The 27922-nt window shown below is 33.8% G+C and overlaps 1 protein-coding gene, 1 long non-coding RNA gene and 1 pseudogene across 2 annotated transcripts; 1 reads left to right on the top strand and 2 right to left on the bottom strand.

Moving 5' to 3' along the window:
* Positions 1–6428: 6428 nt before the first annotated feature.
* Positions 6429–7316, bottom strand: LOC140174973 (uncharacterized). The gene is made up of 3 exons (XR_011865135.1): positions 7159–7316; positions 6634–6687; positions 6429–6512 (listed from the first exon to the last, which is right to left on the bottom strand). It is a non-coding gene; the product is annotated as an uncharacterized lncRNA (long non-coding RNA).
* A 1254-nt stretch (positions 7317–8570) lies between these two features.
* Positions 8571–17269, top strand: LOC112710968 (uncharacterized). The gene is made up of 4 exons (XM_025763476.3): positions 8571–9035; positions 10431–10507; positions 13945–14035; positions 14932–17269. Exons 1-4 carry the CDS (start codon positions 8934–8936, stop codon positions 15265–15267), a joined length of 606 nt encoding a protein of 201 aa, XP_025619261.1. The 5' UTR covers positions 8571–8933; the 3' UTR covers positions 15268–17269.
* Positions 17270–18458: 1189 nt separating this feature from the next.
* Positions 18459–21691, bottom strand: LOC112710970 (actin-related protein 6-like; annotated as a pseudogene).
* Between the last annotated feature and the right edge of the window lie 6231 nt (positions 21692–27922).

Below are 27922 nucleotides of genomic sequence, written 5' to 3' on the forward strand. Positions count from 1 at the left end.
GAATGACTGTGACGAGCTTCAAACTCCTGAAGGCTGGGCGTGATGACAAACGCAAAAGAATCAAGGGATTCTATTCCAACCTGATTGAGAACCGAGAGATGATTAGCCGTGCTGTGACAGAGCATAGGAACGTTTTCACTGAGAGGATGGGATGTAGCCATTGACAACGGTGATGCCCTACATACAGCTTGCCATGGAAATGAGTAAGAAGGATCGGATGAATGTAATAAGAAAGTAGATTCGAGAGGAGCACAGCATCTCCATACGCCTATCTGAAATTCCCACCATTAATTTACATAAGTATTTCTATCTTAGTTTATTTATCTTTATTTTCTGTTTATTCCATTAATCAAATTTAAACCAATAATCCAATTATACTTGAATCCACCTGACTGAGATTTACAAGGTGACCATAGCTTGTTTCATACCAACAATCTCTGTGGGATCGACCCTTACTCATGTAAGGTTTATTACTTAGACGACCCAGTACACTTGCTGGTTAGTTGAACGGAGTTGTGTCCACACATAAGTGCCATAATAATGATTCCATACAACAACAAAGAATACTACATTGATGTGATCACAATTTTGTACACCAGTATGCGCATTTATAACTCAACACTTTCTTCACAACTTCGCATCACTAACCAGCAAGTGTACTAGGTCGTCCAAGTAATAAACCTTACGTGAGTAAGGGTTGATCCCACGAAGATTGTTGTATGAAGCAACTATGGCCATCTTGTAAATCTCAGTTAGGCGGATTCAATTGGTTATAATGGTTTTTCGAATATAAAGATAAATAATGCATAAAATAGATGAAAGAGATACTTATGTAAATCCTTGGTGTAAATTTCAAATAACTGTATGGAGATCCTTTGTCCTTTCTGAATCTCTGCTTTCCTACTGCCTTCATCCAATCCTTCATACTCCTTTCCATGGCAAGCTGTATGTAGGGCATCACTATTGTCAATGGCTACATCCCATCCTCTCAGTGAAAATGGTCCAAATGCTCTGTCACAGCACGGCTAATCATCTGTCGGTTCTCGATCATGTCAGAATAGAATCCATTGATTCTTTTGCGTCTGTCACTACGCCCAAGAATCGTGAGTTTGAAGCTCGTCACAGTCATTCAATCCCTGAATCCTACTCGGAATACCACAGACAAGGTTTAGACTTTCTGGATTCTCAAGAATGGCCGCCAAAAGGTTCTAGCTTATACCACGAAGATCTTGATTAAGGAATCCAAGAGATACACGCTCGTTCTAAGGTAGAACGGAAGTGGTTGTCAGCCACACGTTCATATGTGAGAATGATGATGAGTGTCACAGATCATCACATTCATCATGTTGAAGTGCAACGAATATCTTAGAATAAGAATAAGCTGAAGTGAATAGAAGACAGTAATACTTTGCATTAAAACTCGAGGTACAGCAAAGCTCCACACCTTAATCTATGGTGTGTAAAAACTCCACCGTTGAAAATACATAACTGATGGTGGTCTAGGCAAGGTCGAATGGCCAACCCCCAAAATGTGATCAAGAGATCAAAAGATGATCAAAAGATTAGACACCAGTACAATAGTAAAAAGTTCTATTTATACTAAACTAGCTACTAGGGTTTACAGAAATAAGTCTAAGTGCAGAAATCCACTTCCGGGGCCCACTTTGATGTGTGCTTGGGCTGAGCTTGAGCTTTACACGTGCAGAGGCTCCTCTTGGAGTTAAACGTCAAGTTGTAACGTCTTTTTGGCGTTTAACTCTGGTTTGTGACGTGTTTCTGGCATTTTACTCAAGAATGCAGCATGGAACTGGCGTTGAACACCAGTTTGCGTCATCTTAAATCGAATAAAGTGTGGACTATTATATATTTCTTGAAAGCCCTGGATGTCTACTTTCCAATGCCGTTGAGAGTGCGCCATTTGGAGTTTTGTAGCTACAGAAAATCCATTTCGAGTGCAGGGAGGTCAGAATCCAACAACATCAGCAGTCCTTTTTCAGCCTGAATCAGATTTTTGCTCAGGTCCCTCAATTTCAGCCAGAAAATTTCTGAAATTACAGAAAAATACACAAACTCATAGTAAAGTCCAGAAATGTGAATTTTTCATAAAAAATAAGAAAAATATCCCTAAAAGTAGCTAGATCCTACTAAAAACTACCTAAAAACAATGCCAAAAAGCGTATAAATTATCCGCTCATCACAATGCACATTCTCCAGCTGTACAAATAGGGAACAGAACAATTAAATTCAGAAGTAAATATGACTTGTTCAATGTCTATGCTACATAAAATTGACGAGCATACCTGTGATAAAGTAATTTTTGAGTCATACATGCTGATGAATGAATTAGCTAAATCATGTGCCTCATCTATTATCAATATTGGATTTCAATTTCAGACCAAGAGCTTCACGAGATGATTTTGACAAAAGAGATTGATATGGAAGGACAAGAAGATCAGCTCTCACAACCATGCTTCTAGAGCCGTAGTAGGTTTGCAAGATCTTCAATATCCAAGGGTCCTCATTCAGATACCTCATTCCTGAATTCATGTTGTAGTTTATGTTTTATAGGCATTGGGCAACCAGAAGAGGACTTTGTTCTGCGTGTGTGTGCACCTACTCTTATGTTCTGCAAGTTCAAGAGACATTAGTGCCTAGACAATTCTATCTTATTTATTCTTGCCCAAAAAGAAAAGGTACCAACACCAAGCAGTGACTAATAGATAGGAAACTTAGTCCCACAATTAGACATTAAGCATAGAAGTTAGTATTGCTTATGTTTTCATCTCAATTTTAGACTTCTAAAAAAAACTATTTCTCTTGAATCCTTAGCCAAGCATGCCTTGTTGAATGAAAACATTCTCAACATTAAGTTTCTATGTGCCATTTTTCAAAAGAACAGTAATATACCTTCACCCTTGTAGCTTCATTTATGCGTGTGGAGTTTTCAAGTGAAAGCACATCTATGGTATTGCAAATATTATGTTAAGGATTATCAATTTAAAAAATAAAAAAAAAGATAATCAGTAAAGAAACTTTCAAGGGTAAAGTTTCACAACAAATAAAAGGTTAGGAAAAAAGAAGGGACACAAGCTTTGTGTCTAGCTTGATTGAATATCCATATAACTTTCTTTCATTTTATCTACTTTCTCTATCTCCTTTTTCTTTTCTTTAAAAGAAAAAAACAAAGAATCAAGAAAAACTAAAAGCCAATTCAACCTTACTCAAGTGGTGCTCAAGTCAAATGGAAAAAAAAGGAAGAAACATGAGGGTACAGTTCAATAATTCTGGTATTTTTTCCTCTAAAAGAAAAGCAAGTCACCTGTAACTGAAACTATGCTAAAAGAGTAAAGGTAATGTAAGAACACAAATGTACCTATCAATTTTTTCCCTAGTTGTAGGCTCAATCCCATCATCATCCAAATCTTCATCATCAAAGTCAATCTTAGGAGAAAAGGTGCCATCCTCTTCATACAGTAAATTTGATGTCTCGCCAATTATACTTCCATCAGAACTTTGGTCACCGGTATCATGCCCATTTAACTCCTATTACAAGGAAAAAGGCAATAACCACTTAGCATTTTGGTAACAAAACAAAAGATTTTTCAACTGAAATAAAAAATAACACCAAATGAATGGACTAAACAGCATACAGACAGAAAATTCACAACCACCTTCTTATGCAAGGAAACAGGAAAGCATTGTTTATAAGCCTAAACCAGTATAAGTCATGTGATGATAAATAAATATTTGAGCCTTAATCATTTAAAGAATCTTTACAACTCATGAAACAACTTGAGTTATATGAGAAAGTGGCAAGAAATTTAACTTTGTTAACCAAAATATCAAACTTCTTGGTAGTTATTTCTCTCAATAACTGCATAGAACTACTACAGAGCTTTCTTTGACATGAAGCTAGCAGAGAATTCGATAAGTAAATAACTCAATTGGAACTTCAAATTGCATAGCAGGGTTCATAAAAGAACTGCTATAGAGCTTTCTTTAACTAACCTTTAGGATCATTGATAGCCTTAGATCCAGCACAGCACAGTGATATAACTTGAAGCCTCAAGGATAACTTCAGAATAGACAGACTCTCATGATTATAAAAGAGTAGGGTCATCCCCGCAAGAGAATCATGCTTTCAAGAAACACGATGCCACTGAACTAAAATAGTATAAAAGAGTATAAAAGAACTAAATTTCAATCACCAAAAGAGTATAAATTTATACATAGTCAAATGGAGACATTAAATAATCCGGCAAACAAATACGAATACAAACGTAAACAAAATATAATGTCGTATGTCATTAGACAGTTCATATGCCCACAAGAAAATAATAAAAACAAAAATAATAAAAAAAAGTTAATTCCTTTTTTGTGATTGATTTTCCCTTTTTTGCTCTCAATTTCCCATTAGTTTCTTATAAAGTTAATTCCTTTATCATGTGTTTCCCAGTTACGGTTTACTACTTGTGTAACTGATTATTCTTTTCTTTTCTTTTTTCCTACAAAAAATCCAGTTTTCTATGAATATGATTATGGAAAAGAGTAGCTTAACATCATTCAATTGTTAGGAAATATGGCTTCGGGCAAAGATGAGACAAAGGTAGAATTCTGAAAATAAGGCAACATTTCTTGTGAAATTGACTGTATTTGTTGTTGTTAATTACTTAGTTATCTTTTGTAATAGTACTGTGCAGGAGAAGATGGCAGAAACCGAGTTTTTATCAACAGTGGTGAAGTCTCTAACAAGAGATGCAGAAGAGAGGAGGGAAGCAGTGGGACTGCTGCTAGAACTCTTTGATCTTCCTGTAGTTCAAGGGCAAATTGGAAGAATTCAAGGGTGCATTGTAATGTTAGAATGATCTTCCTGCTTGAGGTTGCCTTTATTGAGTTCTCTCTAATCATTCTTTCATTCATTATTAATTTTGGTGAAGCAATTTTGAGCTTGCAATATGATAATATCTTAGGTTGTATTGATAATTGAGGATAACATTTGTATAGCAGTGTTTATAAACCACTCAAGTTATTTATTTTACAAATAAAATTATCATCTTTTTCTCTTCTTATCCTTAAATATGTTGGCTGGTTTATAGGTTTAGTAGTTGTATAGTTATATTATTTCTAGGAAATATAATAAAGCGACCAATTTTCTAGATCAGCAATATAATAAGCATAAAAGTATATCAAGCAATTAAACCTGCAAGAGAATCCAAGCATGCAGCTGTTACAAGGCACCCTTCCAAGTTTAGTAAGGAAAGCTTTTGCAACCCTGAAATGAACCAGGACATCATCGAAAATTACTGAAGAATAGATAATTATGAAATATTGAAACTCAAGAATTTTGTTTAAACTGGCAAGCTGAGATGCTATTATGCTTGGTTTAGTAACTTGTTCTTGCCATTCAGATCTCAACTACCTCAAAAGCAGTCCCAAATCATTTCCAATAACAGTGATCTATGCTTCATAAACTACTCAAATTATCAAAATCAGAAACATGAATCGCACTATTCAGAATCTAGGAGAGGCATATCAATTTCAAGAAACGCATAATTGGCACAATTTATCAAGCATACCAATAATAAATATTCAATCATCTACTTATCTAGTTAATTCAATTCCTCTATTTTTTTGTTAAAAACAAAAATGAAAAAATTATTTTTTCTATAACAAAAGATTGGTCATAATAAAGGTCCATATTCATGTGAGAACTTGTGTAATGCTATAATTTCACTTATAAAAGTATGCCAAACATCTCTCCTCATTTCACCTCCCAAATCAATGAATTCCAGTATCCTGCTATTTGAACAAAGCATACTTATCATGCAAGCCTCTTAGTGTCATCATCCTTTACCATGTCTTCCCTCCTTTTGATTGAAGAAGTCCATGCATGCGACCTAGATATATAATAATCTTACATAATACAGTTCCACATTTTCATGCATACACCATTAAAAGAGTTGGTTGACATCTCTAATAATATATATTTTTGTTGTAATTTTTGTTACAAAGAGAAGTTACAAAATATAACATAAATCTCCTATCAGTTGTTATCAATCTCCTATGTACTAATAGACCTAAGATACAAATCTGATGAGAGGGATCAATGCTGGTTAAGTGATTGTTGATCCTCTTCTTGCATGTGAGGGCAAGGTCTCTCTGGTTCTCCCCTTGTCCATAAAATCTTGAGTTCACCTCTCTTCTTTCCCAATGACAAAAAATTTTCTGCAATTATGATTCAAGAAGTTAGGTTTTAGAAACCAGACCTGGATTGTCACATGCTATGCTGTAACCGTTTGTTATGTCGATTGAGTTGACAAAGCAATAGCAATCAATTTGGTTACCTAACAAAGCAATAGCAATCAAGAGGGAACTCGAGCTTTGTAAAGAAAGGGAAAGCATTTCTTTAGAACACTCACCACTATCATGATGCTCTCATGGAACCACTGTTTAGAAAGGAACACCCAAAAGATGTCATATAGGAAGGCGCAGCTGAGAAGAACAGTTCCAACCTGATACAGAGACAAGGAGAAAAAGAAGAAAAGTGGTATGTTAATAGTTCAGTAGTATCCCAAAAAAATAGCCAACAATATAATATCATAGATAATGAAGAATTTGACAACGAATTGTTACCTTGAGATTCGGTATCCGTACAATCTGAAAAACTGTAATTATCAGTGTGATACCCTGCATGACAGGAAGGCGGCTGAAGAGGTAAATATTTGATCAATTCACTCATTTCTATCTTGAAAGTTTAATCCGAAGCTTTAGGCTTAAAGAAGGAAGTGCAAAACTAATAAGAACTCCTAACAGCAGAAAATCAATTTCTATTTGAATCAAACATTAACAGAGAACTAATATCATGAAAAATAAAACATGATAAGAGAAAATAGACAACATCAACATAAATCTGAAACTACAAGTAACATGGACACAAAAACTAGTAGTGGCTATATCCTATCTCAATGACCAAGAACATTCTCAAAATAAATGCAATGAGTATCATATTAAACTCATATGAGAAGTAACAGATTCTGTTCTAGTTCATGAACATTTTATAGTTTTACTAAGATATGTTAGGTAGCTCAGGCCAAATAATAAACAGTAGAAGACATTGGTATGGTAAAAAAAGGGGTGAAAGTAGTAAGCTAATCTTACAAGAATGTCTTGACCGATCCAAGCAAACGAAGCACGGTGATAAACTGCCCATATCACAGCGAACACTATGAAAAAGGGGGTAACGACAAATGTCAGATATGAGACAGCTCTAAAGAAGGGAATTTTCACAAATGTTTGTGCAGCATGTTGAAACCATCTGAAACTATAAACATTTTACTGTCAATTACAAGTTCCAATAGATGTCATATAGTTTCAATTTTTCATATAGTTTCTTTTGGAATTTGTCTTCTCTCATATATCGTGCTAACTTAATTATATGTATTTAATGCTTTCATTGTAAAGATGTCATTATTAACTTGCTTGGGCATTTCTTGACAACCAATATGCGACTTGTGTAATCAAATAATCATTCAATAAAAAATTAAAACACAAAACATTCAAATATTCAGTAATCAAATAATCATTGAACATGGCATAAATAAAAAAAAAACGCAGAAGAAATTAGCAGTGAACTGACCGTCGAAGCCTAAGATTTTTTTCTTGGTTGAGCTTCTGCTCTCTGAACTCGAAGGAAGGAAACTGGAATGGAGATGGGTTTTTCTTCTGAGCAGTCTGAGAATAGGGGGTAGAATCGTGACGAAGACAGAGGCCAGACGACGAACACAACTCAGAAGACGGTGGTGGGTTGGAAAAATCTGCGACGACCAGACGAAGACGATGGTGACTGAGCGCCCGACGGACGGCGACAGGAGCGCGATGGAGCAGATGAATACCAGGAACTGACGCGCCGAGCTCGAGGAAGAAAAAGTTGTGATTCTTGAAGGAGGAAGAAGCACAGACGACCAAACGATGATGGTAGTGCCTGAGAGCGACGGACGGGGCAGTCCTTGCAGTGGTGGTGGATAAGCTAGGGTTTCTTGTTTCAACTTCCTTTTTTGATTTGGGAAGAAGCTGTTAAGATAGGGATATTCAAAGGATATTTTTGTCTAATCAAATAAAGAAATGATGTTTAAGTCTTTTTATAAAATTAAATAAATAAATATTTTTTATTTTTATTTAATTAAAAGGTTGTTTTAGTAAAAGTGGTGATATACTATATATTTAAAAAAGAAAAAATTAAATGCTGACATAAAGAATAAATTCTACATATTTTATTGTTATTTATCCATATTTTAAACGTATCGGTACGTATTAATTTATCATTGTATCACCTAAAAGAAATGTGTAGTCATGGTGTAAACATGAGTCTCATTTCTATAGATGTATAATTTGAGTGTCTATTTGGTGTGTGGCCTCCGAATCACGTGAGCGTTGTATATATTGGTGTAGAGAGGAAACAAAGACACAGAGTTCAAGATATGACGATGAGAAAGTAGTGGGCCCACAAAACACAGAAGATACTTCCAAAAAACCAAGTTCGTTCCCTCAAAATACAAACATCACTCAGCGCCCCTCTTCCTCTTCCTTTTAGCTTTCCCCTTTTTTCTCTCTCTCTTATAATAAATATCTTTATGGAAGGTGGTATATTGTAGCATATAGCATCATAACAAAAGAGAAGAGAAGTCGGGGAAAGTGGGGAACAGAAGAATAGATAGATAGAGAGAGAAGCAAAAGGCAGTAGTAGTGTTTCTGTTATCTCTTTGCACTACACTGTGTTGGATCAGCTCTTCTCTGGTTCTTCATAGAGTAGTAACTGAGTGTGTGTAGAAAAGGCCAGGCCAGCTTCAAATATATATATATATATATATATATATATATATATATATAGAGAGAGAGAGAGAGAGAGAGAGAGAGAGAGATTGAAAGATATAAGTATGCAGCAGCAGTCGCAGCAACAGCACCTGATGCAGATGCAGATGCAGCCCATGATGCCTCCCTACTACCCCAACAACGTCACCACCGATCACATTCAACAGGTATACATGGCTATGCACCAAATCAACCCTTCACCGGAACAACCACCTCATTTATTTACTTTTTATTTAATTTGAATAAAATATCTACAATACGGATTGTAGACAAAGGACAACACACAGCATCATCATCGTCTCATGCCAACAGCAATAGTTTTTCTTCCTTTTTTTTTCCCATCATATATATACATGCTACCTTTTTAGCATATAGTACCATTTTTGTGGTGCTTTAATGTTTTCTCTTCTTTATGTTTCTGCTTATTATTCCTTCTCGTCACTTTCCGGTTACTGCATTGCATTGCCAGATATCCTTGAATACTTTTTCACCTCCGCTTTAAAGAATGCAATACGATTGTTATATGCAAAATATTTTTATTTGAATTAATATGTGGTACGCACAAATTAGTACACAATACATTACTTAATTGGTGAATTTATGTAACTATAATATATCAAACAAAGGTTATACCCGTTGACAACATGTAACTTTATATTTTTCTTATTGCTTCGCATTTGTCATGGTAAAGAAGTTTGCACCTTAATACTGTTAAGTTTAACAAATGTTAATAATGATGGTTGTCATCAACATTTGGTATTTTTTTTTTTTTTTTGGTATCAAGGTAACATTCCTTGTATATGTTTTTCCTTTTTCTATATATTATTAACACCAAGAATGGTACAAATAACATTTTTTTTAATTGTTGGTGCTTTTTTGATGTAATTAATCATGTGCTTTGACATATTTTCATCTGCCGGTTTTGACATTACTTTTGTTATATCATTGTACAGTTATGATTTTATTTGAATATATTATTTGTACACTAAAATCAGTTACTAAAATCAACTACTAATGTATTTATATATAAATATATATAATTTAATTTATTTTTAATGTATATTTATATTCTCACATGTATTTTATACTGATTGTTGATTTTAGTACTTGTATTACCCATTAAAAAATACATAAATTAGTTGGTAATTAAAAATTTGTTTAAAAAAACAAAATCGTCATTAATAGATTAAGTTGAACTTAGGTTTCAATACTATACCTCACCTAAGATGTCATCGTATTGCATGCCACAATTTCATTAAATCTTATTTGAAGTTAAGACATCAGAAAAATAATATTTACACACCGCCTTGTAATATACTTTAATGTACGTCTAACCTTTTTCTTCTTCTTTGGTGGAAAAAGTACCCATATTTTTAATTTTTATATTTATTATATTCACTTTTATATATTAAAAAAAATATAGTATAAGAGTGTGCATACAACCCATCTCTTAAAAAGAATTTTTATATGTTATTATTTTCCCTGCTCTATTATTATGAAATCGTTATCATTATTGACTTCTTCTCGATAACCATTCCCCCCTCCCCTCTTAACTAATGCAGTATCTAGATGAGAACAAGTCCTTGATTCTGAAGATTGTTGAAAGCCAGAATTCTGGGAAGCTGAGCGAATGCGCCGAGTAAGAATTACTCTCTTTGAATACTTTCATTGGGTTTCTCACGTCTTATATAGAAAAGTATTTTTTTAGCATAATAAAAAACTTTACAAATTTATTTTTCTGTCAACTATTCGAGTTTTACGGATAAGCGTAATTAAATATTTAAATATGACAATATTGTCCTGTTAACAACACATAAATAATTCTTTTCACGTATTATTAAAAAAGCTATCTCAAAATGAATACATTTAGTTAATTAATTTATATTATCAATACACTCAAGTTAAATTCTAATCTTATTGTTAGGTATTTATTAAACATATAGTAGACATATTTTTAAATAAGTTTCTCATGTTCCTTTGTGAATAATATATATAAACACAAATTTAAATAATATCATTGTTCTCTATACTCTTCTGTAATAATTCCATATAAAGATGTACTTATCTTTATTAAAAAGTTAAAATATAGGATTTTTTTTTTACCGGTATATAATATGCCAGTAGCACATGAAAATATTCAGACACAATATAATGGTGAATGTCCTTATTGCCAACCAGACATGTAAGTAATATTGAAGCATTTACTCCGCGGTGGAGTAAAAAGTAATTTAAAGTTATTGTACCACCTATTTCAGTATTTTGTCATCATATGAACTTTATTGTATGACATGATGAGTGAGAAATAATAACACTGTGGTTGATTTATTATTGTCCTGATGAAAGCATAGATAATAGAAACCTACAAATATTTGTGCATCAATCTTGATAATAAATTTTCGATTTCTGTTTTAGCATCTAGATCCACTGTTTCACCTGCAGGCCAATAAGTTTGTTTACTGTATGGTAATAAGCTTTTTAAACCAACTTTTACTTGTACAGTATTTAAGTCATTTATCTGCTGAAATAACTGTTAAAAATTTAAATTTATATTAAAAATATATAATTTATTAATCATCAATGACAAATTCTTAATTCTAATTCAAATTATTTTTAATTTGTCAGATTATAAAATACTGTAACTCAAAAATATAAAAATGTGTAAATAATATATAATATTAGAATAAACCTCTAAAAAGTTTTTTTATTTATATAAAATAAAAAAATTTAAAATTATCAGAATTTCCTAAATCAGTATTTACTTCATAAATATCTTTTTTAATTATTATATAAATCGTCCCTGACTTTATGGTTTAGATTAATTAGTAAAATATTGCATGTTGAGACAATTTATACTTAAATTTGGTAATTTAAAAATATATAAATCGTCCTAACTATTGTGTTTTCGTAAATGACTATAAATCATTTCAAAATAAAAAGAGTAATGTGTAAAAGTTAAAAACATAGAACGTTGAGACAATGTATACCTTACTCAACAACATGAGACTATTTAAAGTAAAATGTGGATAAGTGATAATAATAAATAAAATAATAAATTAGCAAACTTTTAAAATGTACCTAGTGAGTACTAAAATAATAAAGTATAGCATAATTTAAAATAACAAAAGAAGTTAGTATCTATCATTTTAAATTAGTTTTTAATTTAAATTATATCTCTTAAAATTTCCACTTCACATTTATTTTAGTATACATTACACTCGTTTATTTATAGACTTATTATCTATCTTCATAAATTGTCCTTAAAGTCTTCAGATTTGTAACATACACATAAATTATCTCAAGGCCTTGATAAGGCATAAATCGTTCTAAGTTGTTGAGGATTAGAGCAAGGCATAAAACACCTCAGAGTTTGATGTTTCTAACTTTTACATGTTACTCTCTCTATTCTAAGACGATTTATAGTCATTTACGAAAACACAATATTCTAAAATGATTTACATGCTTTTGGATTACTAAGTTTAAGCATAAATTGTCCCGCAATATTTAACTAGTTAACCTAAATCACAAAATTTGGGACGATTTATGTAATAATAAAAAAGAATATTTACGTACGTAGTAGAAACTGATTTAGGATATTTTAATAATTTTGAATCTTTTTATTTTATATAAGTAAAAAATTTCTTCTAAAATTATATTACAAAGTTTATATTGCTAACAAAATTAATTTTAAAAGATATTAATGATAAATAAATTCTCAAAATATTAAAACGTAACAAAAATAATTTTAATATTTTGTTTTCAAACATGATGAAAATTATACTTTTATTCTTATAACTTGGTAATTTTAATTTACATGAATTGGTATTGCAAATGACCAATTTTAAAAAAAAAAAAGAATAGAGAAAAGTCTAGTGATGAAACTTTTCTCTAGTTTTTTGCATTTTTTTTTTGTAAAATGCTTATCCAAATTTTTTCACAATAATTTGGATCAAATGTACTATTTGTCAAATATAAAATTTATTTGTTATTTATAAAAGATATTATTTTAATTTTTGTTATGATTTTAAATTTGTTAGAATTTATTTATTATTTGTATTTTTTAAAATTATTTTTATTAATAACATAAATTATTAGATATTATTTTAATAGTTTATCGTATTATTGCCATATGATTATTTATTATTTATTATTACATTAAAGCGTGTGACAGGTTTTTCCTACCATTGATCGATGCTTTTATTAAATTACCATGAGCTAAGTAGTTACCTCAAAGTCATTTTGTCTAATCAGATATTTAAATCAACTTTGGAGTTTCCATCCAAGGTTTTGCAGTTTTTCTATATAAAGTAATATACCTAAAAAGGAACGAATCATCTCGATTGTTAAAAAAATTGAAAGTGTAAAGTGTGATTTTTAATTTTTTATTATTTTTTTTATATTTATTTTTTATCTCACTTATAAAATTAATGGTAAAAAAATACACTTTACTCTCTCAATTATTAAAAAACATTGAGAAGATTCATTTCCTACCTAAAACACCGCAATTTTTTAATTATTATTTTTTTCCTAAGAAAAAAAAGTTGAAAAGCATGATGACTTGGTGGAAAATTTGTTTCTTTTTTTAAATATATAGCTACTATAATTTACTTGTTAAACACAATGACAACCCTCTTTTTGGCAATGCATAATGAATTTTGTTTTATATATATATATATATATCAAATTAGCTGACTCATTTTTTTCATCACTATTGAGTAGAACACACCATTTAGAATTAACTAAGTTCTATATCTTAACGAAGAATGAAATAAAAAGAGCAATTCTTTAAAATGTATGGGAAAAAAGAAGATAGAAATGGCAGAGGATATCTTCTAAGAAATATCAAAATTTTAGATCTTGTAACCAAAAAAAAAAAGAAAGCTTGTTTGGCCAGAGATAGAAAACATGAAGCATTATTGCATATTTGCATGCAATAATGATGTTTCCCTAACACATACATATTGAGGTCTCCTAGTTGTGTAGTAATGTCAGATGCTGGTTCCTTTTCTGTTCCTCATTCCTGTGGTACTATACAATAAAAAGTTTATCATCATATTGACATTTTTTTTCAATTTTCAGGAATCAATCTAGGCTTCAGAGAAATCTTATGTACCTAGCTGCAATTGCTGATTCTCAACCCCAACAACCTCCTGCCATGCCGGCTCATCAGGTACATCCCCCTTTTTCTTTATTAATTTTTTTTTTTAGTTTTCCTGGTTGTTGATCAATTTAGTAACTTTAATTGCACTTTTTGGAAGGGTTATTAATTTCATTTTACCCTTTTATCTTCTAATTTTTAAGAATAGGTTATTAATCGATCCGCTTAAACTTGTTAAATGTGCAGATTGAAATGTGGTTATAGAGTTATTTTTTTCAGAAAAAAATTTATCAATATATCAGAAAAAAAATCACATATAAATATATTTTAGTAAAAAATACTATTGAAATTTAAACCCATCAAATAGTTAAAACTAATTACAATTAAAACCATTAGATTATATTAGATTTTTTAAGTTTTTAAATACCTATCTCGTATATAAGGAGAAATTTAGGCATCATAAAAAATATCCTTCAAAATTTTAGGGGTCCAAGGCCAATACTTTTCTCCCTCTTTTAATATGCCCCTGACTGTAATAAATAATTATGCTAATTTTTTACTTATTATCTTGTTGTATATGTTCAATTAGGTTTAATTATTTGTTGTTTTTTATAATTTTATTAAATTTATTATTAAGTTTTTATATTTATCTTTTTTAATTGAATTTTATAATTAGGTCATTGACAATATAAAATAAATTAAAAATTTTTATAATTAAAAATTTCATTAGATCTTTAACTATATATTTTTTATAAGGAATATTTTGTTAATTTTAATATTTTTAATACAAATTTAATTATAAAATTAAAAACAGTCTGGAGATTTAATTAAAAAAAATATAAAAACTTAATTTTAAATTTGGTACAACTATAAAAACTAACAAAATAATTAAACTATTCTATAATTAGAATCAATTCTACAAAAACAAAACACATGCTAATTAACCATGTTGGATCAAACTGTTGCAGTACCCCTCTAGCGGGATTATGCAGCAGGGATCACACTACATGCAAGCTCAACAACAACAACAACAACAATTAATGGCTGCAAGATCCTCACTCTTGTATGCACAACAACCTTTCTCACTGCTTCAACAACAACAACAACTTGGTGTGACCTCTTCCTCAACTGCAAGTCCAGCTCTTCACATGTTGCAAAGCCCCGAAGCTTCCATGGCTTCCGGAGGGCTCCCGGATTTTGGACGTGGTTCGACTGGCGAAGGCTTGGTGGGCGGCGGTAGGGGACTCCTTGTTGGCATTGGGAGTTCTTCAGCTGAGGGGAATTCTGGTGATGATGGAAACTAATTAACGCTATAAATCAGTAATTAGCTTATTAATGTGGTAATTTCATTATTAATAAGTCGTGAAGCTTGTTGTTCAAGTAATTAGAATTCGGTATCTGCATAAACTAATGTAATGTGTGACAAATTATTATTGGTTGGGTAATTATATATATGGTGTGTTAGCACATTTTGGGTTGGGGAGAATTAGGCAATGAATTGAATGAATTGTTTTGCTTTATAAACAACAATTCATTGCCTTGAATGTTTATTTTTAGAGTAGTACTAATAATAGTAGCAATGTGCATGTTTTTCTTCTTGTGTAAATTAAGTGCCTGTTTAAATATCTTGTAATTTATTGTGTGTTTAGTGTTCAGTTTTAAATAGGAAAGTTCTCTGGTAGATTTTTATTATAATTTTTGTTGGTAATTATTTTGGTAGAAATACGTACATTTTCTTTTATCATTTTGCACATATATCCTTCATTTTATTATTTTATTTTTTTTATAAATTTTTTTATAGAGATTGAGTTAAGAATAACAAAAAATAAAAAGTTACATCATCAATTAAGAAGCAAAATCAGATTCTATGCATAACTAAAAGGAGTACTTTCTAGGTATGCTATATAAAGCTTAATTAGTAATTATTTAAAATTTTGATCAACATATATCTCTTTCTAACCATTTAAATCAAGTACTAGTATAATTGGGTCTCAAAATGAATTTTCAAAAAAATGCATGAGAATTTGAAAATTTTTATTTTTATTTTTTATTTTTTTATTATTTTTTGAATGATTTATTTATTTAAAATTTTTACATCACACCAGGGTTCTGAAAACCAAACCCATCATCAAATCATTCTAGCTACTAATTTAATGGTTTATTAGCTCAATCGATTTGACTGTGGTTCAATCGAAAAAATCGTTTTATTCTAACAATTAATTAACAACAGCAATGTTTATAACAATAAAGTACATTTATGATTTATATCTCTATCTTTATGCATAAGAGTCTGATCTGAATAATAAATTGATAATGGAATGGTTAACAACAAATAGTATAATACACATGATTACTTAAAATATCTACCTACATAGAGTTATTTAAATGTTATTGGTATTGAAAACAATGTCATATTGCACAAACATTTGACTAGCTAGGCCTCGGGCATGTAGAAGATAACATAAAACTAAAGAAGCAATTCATCACCGAAGGCATAAAAAAATTGGTGAGCTTCTGATCTGGGAGGGAATACAGTGTGAATATGTGGTAATAGCATAAACTAATAGATTTGCCCAAGTGGCTTAAGTAATCAGGCAGTAACAATAGCAATTATTCATAGATTAATAATAATTATTCAACCCTCACAGATTATCTAACAATACTTATTCAACAATTATTGTTATTAAAAAAAATAAAAAATACGTAGAAGCTAGAAGTATAGAACAGAACAGAATAGAGCAAAGCAGATCCAGGAGAAGTAGCGCTGACCAGTGGAACAGAGATGGCGTCGGCGACGGTGGAACAGAGTTCGCGACGGAGGTAGGAGGCGATCCCGGCGACTGTGCTTCACTGCAACCCACAACAAAGTTCAGCCAATAACAGCAGCGAAATTCAACCAATAACAACAGCAAAATTCAACAATTAATTAACAATTATTCAATCCATAACAACTTTACAGATTTTTTAACAGTAATTAATTAATTATTCAACAATTAAGAAAAACCTAAAGCTAGAAGCATAAAAGTATAAAACAGAGGGAGAATCGGTGAACAAAACTGACCGGTGCAACCGAGCTGATGCTGGCGACGGTGGAACAGAGGTGCGCAACGGAGACATGAGGTGAGTCTGGCGACGCTGCATGATCGCAATTGTAATCTTCGAGGCTCCAACTTGCGACGGTGGTAGGAGCAGTCCAGCGGCTGGACGGAAGTGACAGAGACAGCTCGCCGACGGTGAGAGGAAGGACTAGTTCGAGGGTGAGGGAGGGAGAGGGAGTGCTGCGCCGTTGTGTCTTGTGTGGAGCAACGGTTAGCGGGTTACTTGAGTTAGGGTTGCTGGGTTAAATGGAAAAGCCAAATGGCGGCGTTTTGGTAAAATTTCATAAACCCGCCGGTTCACGGTTAGGTTTGACCGATCAGTCCCGGCCAGTTTGGTGGTCTGATTCGATTTTTAGAACATTGATAAATTATAAATGTACTTTGTTGTTATAAACCTTGCTGGTGTTAATTAATGGTTAGAATAAAACAGTTTTTTCGGTTGAACCACAATTAAACAGATTGAACTAATAAATTATTAAACTAGTAATTAAATCGGTTCGATTTTTAGAACCTTGGCTAAATGTAATCTATTAATCTTAGGTCAGATTTTGTTTGTGCTTTTTTTGACCCAACATATAATGGGTAAATTTCAATTGGAAGAAAAATCGACAATTCTTTGCCAAAGGAAAATGAAAAATTAACACTTCAATAGTATTTGGTTTAGTTTTTGGGATAAGTAGTATTCAGTCAAATTCTTACAAAAAAAAAAATAAGTATTCAGCAAAATTTTTTTAAAAAAGTAGTACTTAGATTAAACAAAAAAAGATTAACTTAAAAAAGTTTAGTCTTTTAGAATTATTTTTAGAGGAAGTATAAGGGGCTAATAAAATATTTGTACAATGTGTACAATGGAGGTTTAGAGATGTCCGATTCAGTATTAGAGATATAACCATTAGTGGTACCTTTTTCCATTAGCGTAAACTTTTAGAATGAGTGGTATCATGACATGGTATTAGAGCTCTAGATTCGAAAAGTCAAGAGTTCAATCCTTGGTGAATCCCAAAATTAGTTTAAGCTTTTGAAATGAATAGTTTTATGACATGCAATGTTTATTATCTCTAGTACTCGGATGGTTATTCTGGATATTATGAGTAATGTTTATTTTATAACTCATATAACCCATTATACACATTGTACAAATATTTTATTGACTCTCTAGCAAGAATCTTATTTTTAATCTATTTTTTTCGCAAATTAATCTACTTTTTTTACAAATATTCCGGTGGCTCCCAATTCGATACAAAAATGTCTAGTCTAATGTGGATTTGACGCAGCCGAGGCCTTGGATTAATGGTAGCATCACCTACCTCATTGGGAGCTGCATCCAAGTTCGAATCCTCAATGAGGAATAAAAAAAAAAAAAGCAACAATGTGGAACGATTTGTAATACACGAAAATTTGAAATCTTCTGACCCCAAAAAAATTGCTTTGGAATCTCAATGCTATTATTACTGATTCCTTTCCAAGTGGTTATAAACTTAAAAAGCTGTACATACCTAACTACCTAAGCATGCTGCATGTTAAGTGCAAGTTTTGCAATAAAAGATACATACACCTCCACAATCCGTCTAGTAGATTGAACTCTAATAAATAGTGAAAATATGGGTTAGTACAAGATTGGAGCAATAGAGTTTATGGCATGCAGAAGTTAATGAAAGAATCTCTTGCGACATCTAACAGAACCAAGCTCCTCATACTCAGACTTAGTTACACACATTGCTTCAAAATCTGGACTTGACGCCAACAGAGATCCTCCACGCCAAACACCTAGTATGGGACTACAACACAAAAACGAGTTAGTTTATGGAAACTTCACTTCTCCCAACATCAATGAAACAAAACTAATTAGGGAACGGGTTTTACTCTTCTTGAGTAGTTATCTTCACATGATAGTCATCGGGAACTAGTGGTCGGAGCTCCTTCTCTCTACATCGTCGATTGTCGATAATTTAAACACGGGGAAGCAAAGTGCACAAAAATTATGTTATCATGGAACAAGGTATAGTGGATAAGACAAAGAACTTACAATCTCTCAGAAAACTGAGGAAACAGTGTGCTTCCGCCCGTTAAAATTATGCTGCCAAAAGGAAAATCGCATAGATAGATTGCAAGATGAAACAGAGAATCAACATGTAAATAACCAACCATAAACAGAACCATCAGAGTAAATGGTTTGAATTAAAAACCTTTCATAGAGTACAGGGTGGAGATGTGGATGGCACGAATTGACAGCTCGAACAATACATTCTGCTAGCCCAGCTTCATTCATACCTGCAAAACTGTTTTTATTAGTATTTTCAGAGAACACAGGATGATAATAAGAAGCAAAGACCCAAGTAGACTAATATCATTCTTTGTTTTTGTCATTGGTATCTAAACTATATTTCTAGGAACCGGACTATCCTCATTTAGATTAACTTGATAAACTCAATACTCAAACAAGGAGTGTTGTGTATGAATACAAACCCAAATTGGCAGGTTGGAAGATCATCTCAGGGACAAGAAACCGTTCATTTGTCAAGTCAAATTCCTACAAATAATAAAATGAAAGCAGGAAAATCAAACAACTGAAATAAACGTCTCGTACTAAAAGAAACGCGCCTACAAATACATTTTTCGATAGATCAATTCTGTTTCGGTCTTGAGGCATCTAAGCAATTTCCAAGCGGTTCATATTCCCCTTTGTTTCCTCTGGAAGAGGAGGAAAGCCACAAGTGCAATCCTTCAAGGCAAGATAGTTGTGTATTCGCTCTGGATGCTTAACAAAACCCTTGGTGTATGTGATACCATCGGGAATCACATATGTGCCCCTGAAGAGATTTTCTTTTCCACTTTCCCTATTTAGAAAAAAAAAAAGTGAAGACAGAAAAAAAGAAAAATGCACCACATAAAAGCATCTAGGCAAAAGGATTGTTATGAATACTAAACCTTACCACCTATTTGGTAAGTGGTAACTAAATTGAATCCATCCTAAAACTGATTTACCTTTTTACTTGAAACTAAATAATATCATAGAGAAACACCACACGGATTCAATTCCTTCAAACAACCCAATATCAAACTAGACTCATCTGGGTATGATTTGCAAATCAAGTATTCAAGGATTTCAATTCTTGATGGATTCAACGCAACATAGTGATTCAATCTATTTTCATACTCATTACAAACCACATATTGAATTCAAATATCTAAATTTTTTTCACCATACTATTAGTATCCAGACCCCATTACCAGCAATTGACTAGTCAAGCACATGAAATTGTGGCTACCTCTACCAGCAGTTCATTTAGAAAAATATTAATACAATGTCATGAAGATTCAACAAGTTGATTCCAAACACACACCCCTTTGCACTAATGCATGCTAAATGCTAAAGAAAACAAAGCATTTCGGGTACCTGGCAAGGCGGAGATCGCGCGGCACATCAAAGGAGACGAAACAGAGCTTCTCTTTGACATCGTCAATGAGGAAGGTCTCCTCCATCACATTAACAGACCGAAACGAAACAAGCTCCTTCAGGTAATTAGTAAGCGCCTTCCCACCCAAATCGATTCTCTTAACACCATAATTCAGCGTGAAATTCTGAAACACAGGCAAAGCATGAGTGAAAGAGAACCCGCAATCAACAACGAGGCTGCACTGGGCCCGAGACACAAGCCCGTTGGGCCTGCGGCTTGCTTTGTACAGGTGCACCAGCGAGGGGGAATCGGCCACGTACAGTGCCCTAAAATTGAAATATTCGAAAATGAGCTCGTCCAGTGAGCGCTGAATGGAGGGAAGAGTGAACAAGGGTTCAGTGATGAGAAGGGAGGACTGAGTTGGGTTTATGCGCAGGATTGACGAGAAGAGGTGCGACCAGATTTCTCGTTGCAGATCGGAGTTTATTAGGTATCCGCGGTCCAAGGGGCGCCGGACGGCGGCGGAGGTGAAGTCCAGCTCGGCGGCAGTGGAATCGGTGGAAGTAGTTGTGGTGTGAAGAGGGTGTGGGTGAAGCCATTTTTTGGAGGAGGGGGAGCGGTAGAGGCAGTTAGGGAGAATGACGGCGGGGTCGTGTTCAACGCCGAAGCCGGCTTTGATGAGGCCGCCGCCGTTGTATAGAACAACAACGTTGGTGGAGGACATGGTGGTGGTTATGGTGAAGTCACGTGCAGTGCCAACTTGTGTGTCCTTTTCTCATGATTGTGCTTCGGTACAGCATCGTTCAAGGTTCACATGTTCAGTTCATACTTCATAAGTAGTTCAGCGGTGGAGCTTCTTGCTAAGGAGATGCCAGTGGAGAGACCTATTCCGCTATTCGGACCAGCTCAATCGCATCATGTCTGATTCCAGAAGGTACTACCAAGGTCAGGTAGTGGCAGCCATGGAAGCAAGCTTCTTGGTGCGATGTCTCCAAGGTTCTAAGAACCGGACCGGTCATCAAACCGTTTTAGTCACTAATTTATTGATTTACTAGTCCAATCGGTCTAACTGTGGTTCAACCAGAAAAACCGTTCCATAATAAAATAATAAATAATTATAAATAAACATCCTAAATATCTTTCAAATTTAAAACCCTACGTAAAATATCACCAACTAAATGTAATTAATCATCAAAATATGCAATAACTTGCTGCAAATTTGTTGACAATTAACATAATTATATTCCGTTAAAAATAGCTTGATTGAATTACAATGCACAAGTTAAAGATAGAGAATATTGTCTTAATATAGCTAAGTCAAAAAGTAAAACAAAAAATGATAGTGTTGCACAATAAACAAACAACAGAGCCGGAAACAAACACGCAACACAACAGAGGCTGAAACAAAAACACAACAAAGCCTGAAACAAAAAGAATCCAACACGGAGGAGGGGTAGCAAGTCGGCAGAGATCAAGAACAGGGACAGTGCAACCAAACAATGAAAACAGAATTTTGTTTATATAACAAAACAATCAAAACATGAATCATACAATCACTAATTGCAAATTTTTTCTTCATAAGAACAGAACAATGAAAACATGAAGCGTATAATAAATCAAAAGATCACCAATTGCAAATCTTTTAATAAGAACAGAAGTTAGAACAGTGAAAAATGAAGAAAGATTAGTAGTTTTCAACCCAATTTTAACAAACCTCATCACAAAGATTAACAACAAAAAAAAGCAATGAAGGAACAGTGAATCAATAACATAGGCAGTGCAAATTCAAGACACTTTAATAAAATTTAACTACAGAAACAGACAGTAAAGCAGTAATAGAGTTATCAATTTAAAATTTATCATCAAATACATTCAGTGAGCAAAACCAATCAACCAAGTACTGACTGGGCATTCGAAAAAAAAAAATCAAAAGAACATTTAAATCACAGCAAAAACACAACAACAATAGGAACATTTAAAACAAAGCAACCCAAAAAAAAAGTTCTAAAAATCACCATTGCTGAAAACAATGATTTGATCCGTGTATGCTCAAAAAATTAAAAGCTAAGCTTACAGGAAAGTGAAGAATACCAAAACCAAAGAACCTTCATCACAGCTTAAATCAAGAACAGAAAATCACAACAAAAACAAAAAAAAAATTAAAAGTAACAGAAGAACAATAGAACAGCAACACAAGAACAATTAGCAAACAACAAAAACAACAACAAAGCCTTATCCCACTAAGTGAGGTCGGCTACATGAATCAAACGACGCCATTGTGCTCTGTCATGTATCATGTCTACAGAGAGACCGTTTACATGTAGATCTCGTTTGACCACCTCATGGATGGTCTTCTTAGGTCTTCCTCTGCCTTTCGCTCTTTGTCCATCTTCCATCTCATCCACCCTCCTGACTGGATGTTCTATCGGTCTTCTTCTCACATGTCCAAACCACCTGAGACGCGATTCAACCATCTTTTCCACAATGGGTGCTACTCCAACTCTCTCCCTTATATCTTCATTCCTTATTTTATCCAATCGCGTGTGACCACTCATCCATCTCAACATCTTCATCTCTGCCACACTCAGCTTATGTTCGTGCTCTCCTTTAGCCGCCCAACACTCCGTACCATACAGCATAGCCGGTCTTATAGCGGTGCGATAGAATTTACCTTTAAGTTTTAAAGGCACTTTTTTGTCGCATATAAAACCAGATGCACTCCGCCATTTTGACCAACCTGCTTGGATCCTATGATTTACATCATGTTCAATCTCTCCATTATCCTGTATGATGCACCCAAGATACTTAAAACTTTTAACTTTTCGTAAGGTGTTCTCTCCAATTTTCACCTCTATATTGGAGTTTTCCCTTCTCAGACTGAACTTACATTCCATATATTCCGTCTTGCTACGGCTTATGCACAGACCATACCCTTCTAGAGCTTCTCTCCATAACTCCAACTTCTTATTTAGGTCTTCCCTTGACTCTCCCATAAGGACGATATCATCGGCAAAAAGCATGCACCATGGCACAGGCTCTTGGATGTGCTCTGTGAGTACTTCCAAGACTAATGTGAAAAGGTATGGACTTAAGGATGATCCCTGGTGTAATCCTATACCAATAGGGAATTCCTCTGTCACACCACCTTGAGTCTTCACACTAGTTGTGGCCCCATCATACATGTCTTTAATTGCCCGAATATATGCGATCCTTACTCTCCTCTTTTCTAAAACCTTCCATAAGACCTCCCTTGGTACCCTATCATACGCTTTTTCCAAATCAATAAACACCATGTGTAGATCCCTTTTATTACTACGATACCTCTCCATCATCCTTCTTAATAGGTATATCGCTTCAGTGGTAGATCTGCCTGGCATAAATCCAAATTGGTTCTCTGTTACTTGTGTCTCTTTTCTCAACCTCCGTTCTATCACCCTTTCCCATAACTTCATAGTATGACTCATAAGCTTAATCCCTCTATAATTTCCGCAACTTTGTATATCCCCCTTATTCTTGTAGATAGGTACCAAGGTGCTCTTTCTCCACTCATCAGGCATCTTCTTTGACCTTAAAATCTCATTAAAAAGCTTGGTTAACCAGTTGATGCCTTTTCCTCCAAGACCCTTCCAAACCTCAATCGGGATATTATCAGGTCCTACTGCCCTGCCATTTTTCATCTGCTTTAGAGCCTCTTTTACCTCGAAGTCTCGAATCCTTCGATAGTAGTCAAAGTTTTGATCTTCTTCCCTTGTGCATAATCGACCAAGGCTCGGAAGAGTCTTCTGTCCCTCATTAAATAACTCGTAGAAGTAGCTCTTCCACCTTTCATTAATCTTCTCCTCTTGAGCCAACACCTCTCCATCCTTATCCTTTATGCACTTAACCTGATCCAAATCTCTCGTTCTTCTTTCCCGGCTCTTTGCAATTCTATATATACCTTTTTCTCCTTCTTTCGTGTCCAAAGACTGGTAGAGACCCTCATATGCTCTTGTTCTTGCTTCACTTACAGCCACTTTTGTCTCTTTCTTAGCCGCCTTATATTTTTCCCAGTTATCTGCATTGCGGCATAAAGACCACTCTTTAAAGCATTCTCTTTTTATCTTTATCTTTTCTTGTATACTCGCATTCCACCACCAGGACTCCTTGTCTCTTGGTCCTATTCCTTTAGATTCACCAAAACTTTTTTTTGCTGTTCTTCTAATAACTTCTGCCATCTCCCTCCACATCTCTTCCGCGCTTCCATTCCCATCCCACCTTACCTCTTCTCCTACCCATCTTAGGAAGCTTCTTTGTTCCTCACCTTTCATCCGCCACCACCTCGTCCTTGGGTTCTTCGTATGATGTCTTTTCCTCAACTTTTGCTCAACGCGAAAATCCATGACGAGCACCCTATGTTGTGTTGTCAAACTCTCTCCCGGGATAATTTTACAGTTAATGCAAAATTTCCTGTCGACTCTCCACAACAAGAAGAAGTCGATTTGAGAGCTTGTCATGCCACTCTTATAGGTTATAAGATGTTCGTCTCTCTTTTTAAAACATGTATTTGCGATGAGAAGATCAAAAGTTGAGGAAAAGTCCAAAATAGTTTTACCCTCGACATTGATCACCCCGAAACCATGGCCTCCGTGAATACTCCCATATCCAGTCACTTCTCTCCCAACATGGCCATTTAAATCTCCTCCTAAGAAAATCTTATCTCCCAAAGATATGCCTTGAACTAAACTCTCTAGATCCTCCCAAAACCTTATCTTGTGTTGTTCGTCCGAACCCACTTGCGGTGCATAGGCGCTAATCACATGAAAAACACCTCCCTCCACCACAAGTTTGATAGAGATGATCCGATCTCCCACCCTCTTGACATCAACTACGTCCTTCTTCCACTGCTTATCCACAATTATTCCAACTCCATTCCTATTCTTCACATTTCCTGTATACCAAAGTTTGAAACCAGAAGAATCCAACTCCCTAGCCTTTGCACCAACCCATTTCGTTTCTTGTAGGCACATAATGTTAATCTTCCTCCTTGTCATGGTATCCACCACCTCCATGGACTTTCCTGTTAGAGTGCCTATGTTCCATGTCCCAAATCTCAACCTTTTGTCGCTTCGACCTTTACCTTTTCCTTTGTGAACTAGCTTATTTACCCTCGTCCGTTCACGAAAACGCGAGAACCCTTGCTCATTTAACACTACATCCGGGCACCGATGCAGCGGCTCTTGCTTTGACACCGTACTCGAGCCATACGGCGCGTTACTTCCGGGTAACGACCTAGCTTTAGCGCAATAATGTCTTTGATTCATGTCATGGGGGGTTCGGCTATATTTTTACGTTGGTTGCCGAAGACCTAACACAACCCTCCTCCTTTATCCGGGCTTGGGACCGGCTATGTACCGCAAGTGTAACATAGGCGGAGTTAACACAAGAACAATTAGCAAATTAACAAATTCACAATAACAGTTAAAATTTACCAGAAAAACACTAATGCAAGTGGAATCATCATGCTAATATGTTTTCTGCAAAGATGCTATTTGTGCAGCTAAAATTTCCTAATTACTAAGATCCAATTATTCTAATTTCACATGCAATCAACTTACTAAGTCTCTAGAAGCTAGAAATTATAAAACCAACCAGAAATATGGTTCAAGCATTTCATCAAACATGTTCAGTGCCGTAAAATTAAAACAAAATAAGAGAATTCAAAGCTTAATATCAATTTGATAGAGAAGAGAACATAACTATTGTAGCTTCAATTCAGTCTATGAAATAATCCAAACCACTACCAAATCAAATAGTTACTTATTGTAATAGAAATCAGAAGTTGCAGAGTTTGAAGCAGGGTATTGGTATTGTGTGAGTGTGTTGTCTGGTGGCGGGTTTAGGGAACTCATGGCGGCGACAAAAGAGACCAGTTCGACGGCTAAGTGGAGCGCGCGGATTGGTCGCAGTGTTTGAAGCAGAGCAACGTGGCTTCCAGACGAACACGAATGCGAACTCGAACGGTGAACGGCGAGTGAACGTGAACAGTGAACGCCGAGCGAACATGAACGGCGAAAAACGCGAACGAAGACGGCAGCTGAACGAAGACGCGAACGTGAACAGCAAACAAACGGCGACGGAAGCGTGGCTGAGCAGACAAAGACGACGGACGCCGAGCTCGAGGAAGCAGCCGCGATCGGTGACAGCTAGCATGGGTTGAAGACTTGGATCACGAGGGAAGCTAGATAGACGGACGGATGGCGAACTTTGAGTGCGACGGACGCGGCAGTATGCCACTCCTTGCGGCGGTGGTGTAGGCTTACAGTGCTAGGGTTTTTTGGCTGGGGTTGTGTTATTTGATTTCTTTCTTAATGAAAGAAAGAAAGGGGGAAAGGGAGAAAGAAACGATTTGCGTAAACCGGGCGGGTTCCGCTTTGGTCTAACCGGCCAATTCTTGTCCGGTTCAACAATTTTTTATTGGTTTTTTAAATGACGGTTTTACATGCTTGATCGGATTGCTAATGTTGTTGGTTTGTAGTTGAATCAGTCCGACCGATTAATTCGGTCCAATTTTCAGAATATTGGGATAATTAACATAGATTAATTTATTCTTAATTATGCTAACAATTGGATTGGATTTTTTTATTGGGATTAGACTCTTATTTTTTTCAAGTAGTCTGGATTGAAAATGTGTATACTTTATCCAAATAATTTTGGCACAACACTTTTTAAAGATAATAATAATAATAATAATAATAATAATAATAATAATAATAATAATAATAATAATAATAATTAAAGATGTGGTGCGTACTAGGACTTTGTCTGAAACAAAATTCACATCCAGGAGTGTCTCACCTTTTTTTATGAAGTGAGCCAAAAAAAATGAAATGAAATTTATTGTCACTTCTTCTCTAAAGAATTTGTCATCATGCCTATTTTTAGTTTTTTATCCATTATTTTACACATCATTTTTAACATATAGATATTTAATGTTTATACAAAAAATTGATTCCAAATATATATTTTTAAATTTGTAATATAAATAATAATTTTTATATTTTATTTTTCATTTTTTATATTCATACAATTAAATATTAAGTTTTTAACAATGTATATTCATATAAATATATAAATTATTATTATAAATCCTAAATATAAATTTCATTTTAATAAATACATTAAAAAATGTTAATGGATGATCAAAATAAAAATTTAATTATAATAAATTTTTTATTTTAATTCATACTTATTTATTATGTATGCATTTAATTTATTGTGTATATCTTGTGCATAATAAATCAAATCAACCTAATTTAACTTATATGTAAATTCCTAAAAATTAAATTTGTGATTCAATTTATATAGATTTATTTAGGATATGCATATAACCAATTTTTATTTAGCACATCTATGTAATTTTGGCTTCCAATAAATTTATTAACATAAATTATCCTTATTTTTAAATTTAATATATATTTCTTTTA

Source organism: Arachis hypogaea, chromosome 9 (assembly GCF_003086295.3).
Source record: "Arachis hypogaea cultivar Tifrunner chromosome 9, arahy.Tifrunner.gnm2.J5K5, whole genome shotgun sequence".
Taxonomy (NCBI): Eukaryota; Viridiplantae; Streptophyta; class Magnoliopsida; order Fabales; family Fabaceae; genus Arachis; species Arachis hypogaea.

Bases quoted from the DNA above. Each gene is read 5' to 3' on its own strand.
- LOC112710968 (XM_025763476.3), top strand. From the start codon at position 8,934: ATGCAGCAGCAGTCGCAGCAACAGCACCTGATGCAGATGCAGATGCAG. The intron at 9,036-10,430 runs GTATACATGGCT...TAACTAATGCAG, and splicing joins CCACCGATCACATTCAACAG to TATCTAGATGAGAACAAGTC. The intron at 10,508-13,944 runs GTAAGAATTACT...TTCAATTTTCAG, and splicing joins AAGCTGAGCGAATGCGCCGA to GAATCAATCTAGGCTTCAGA.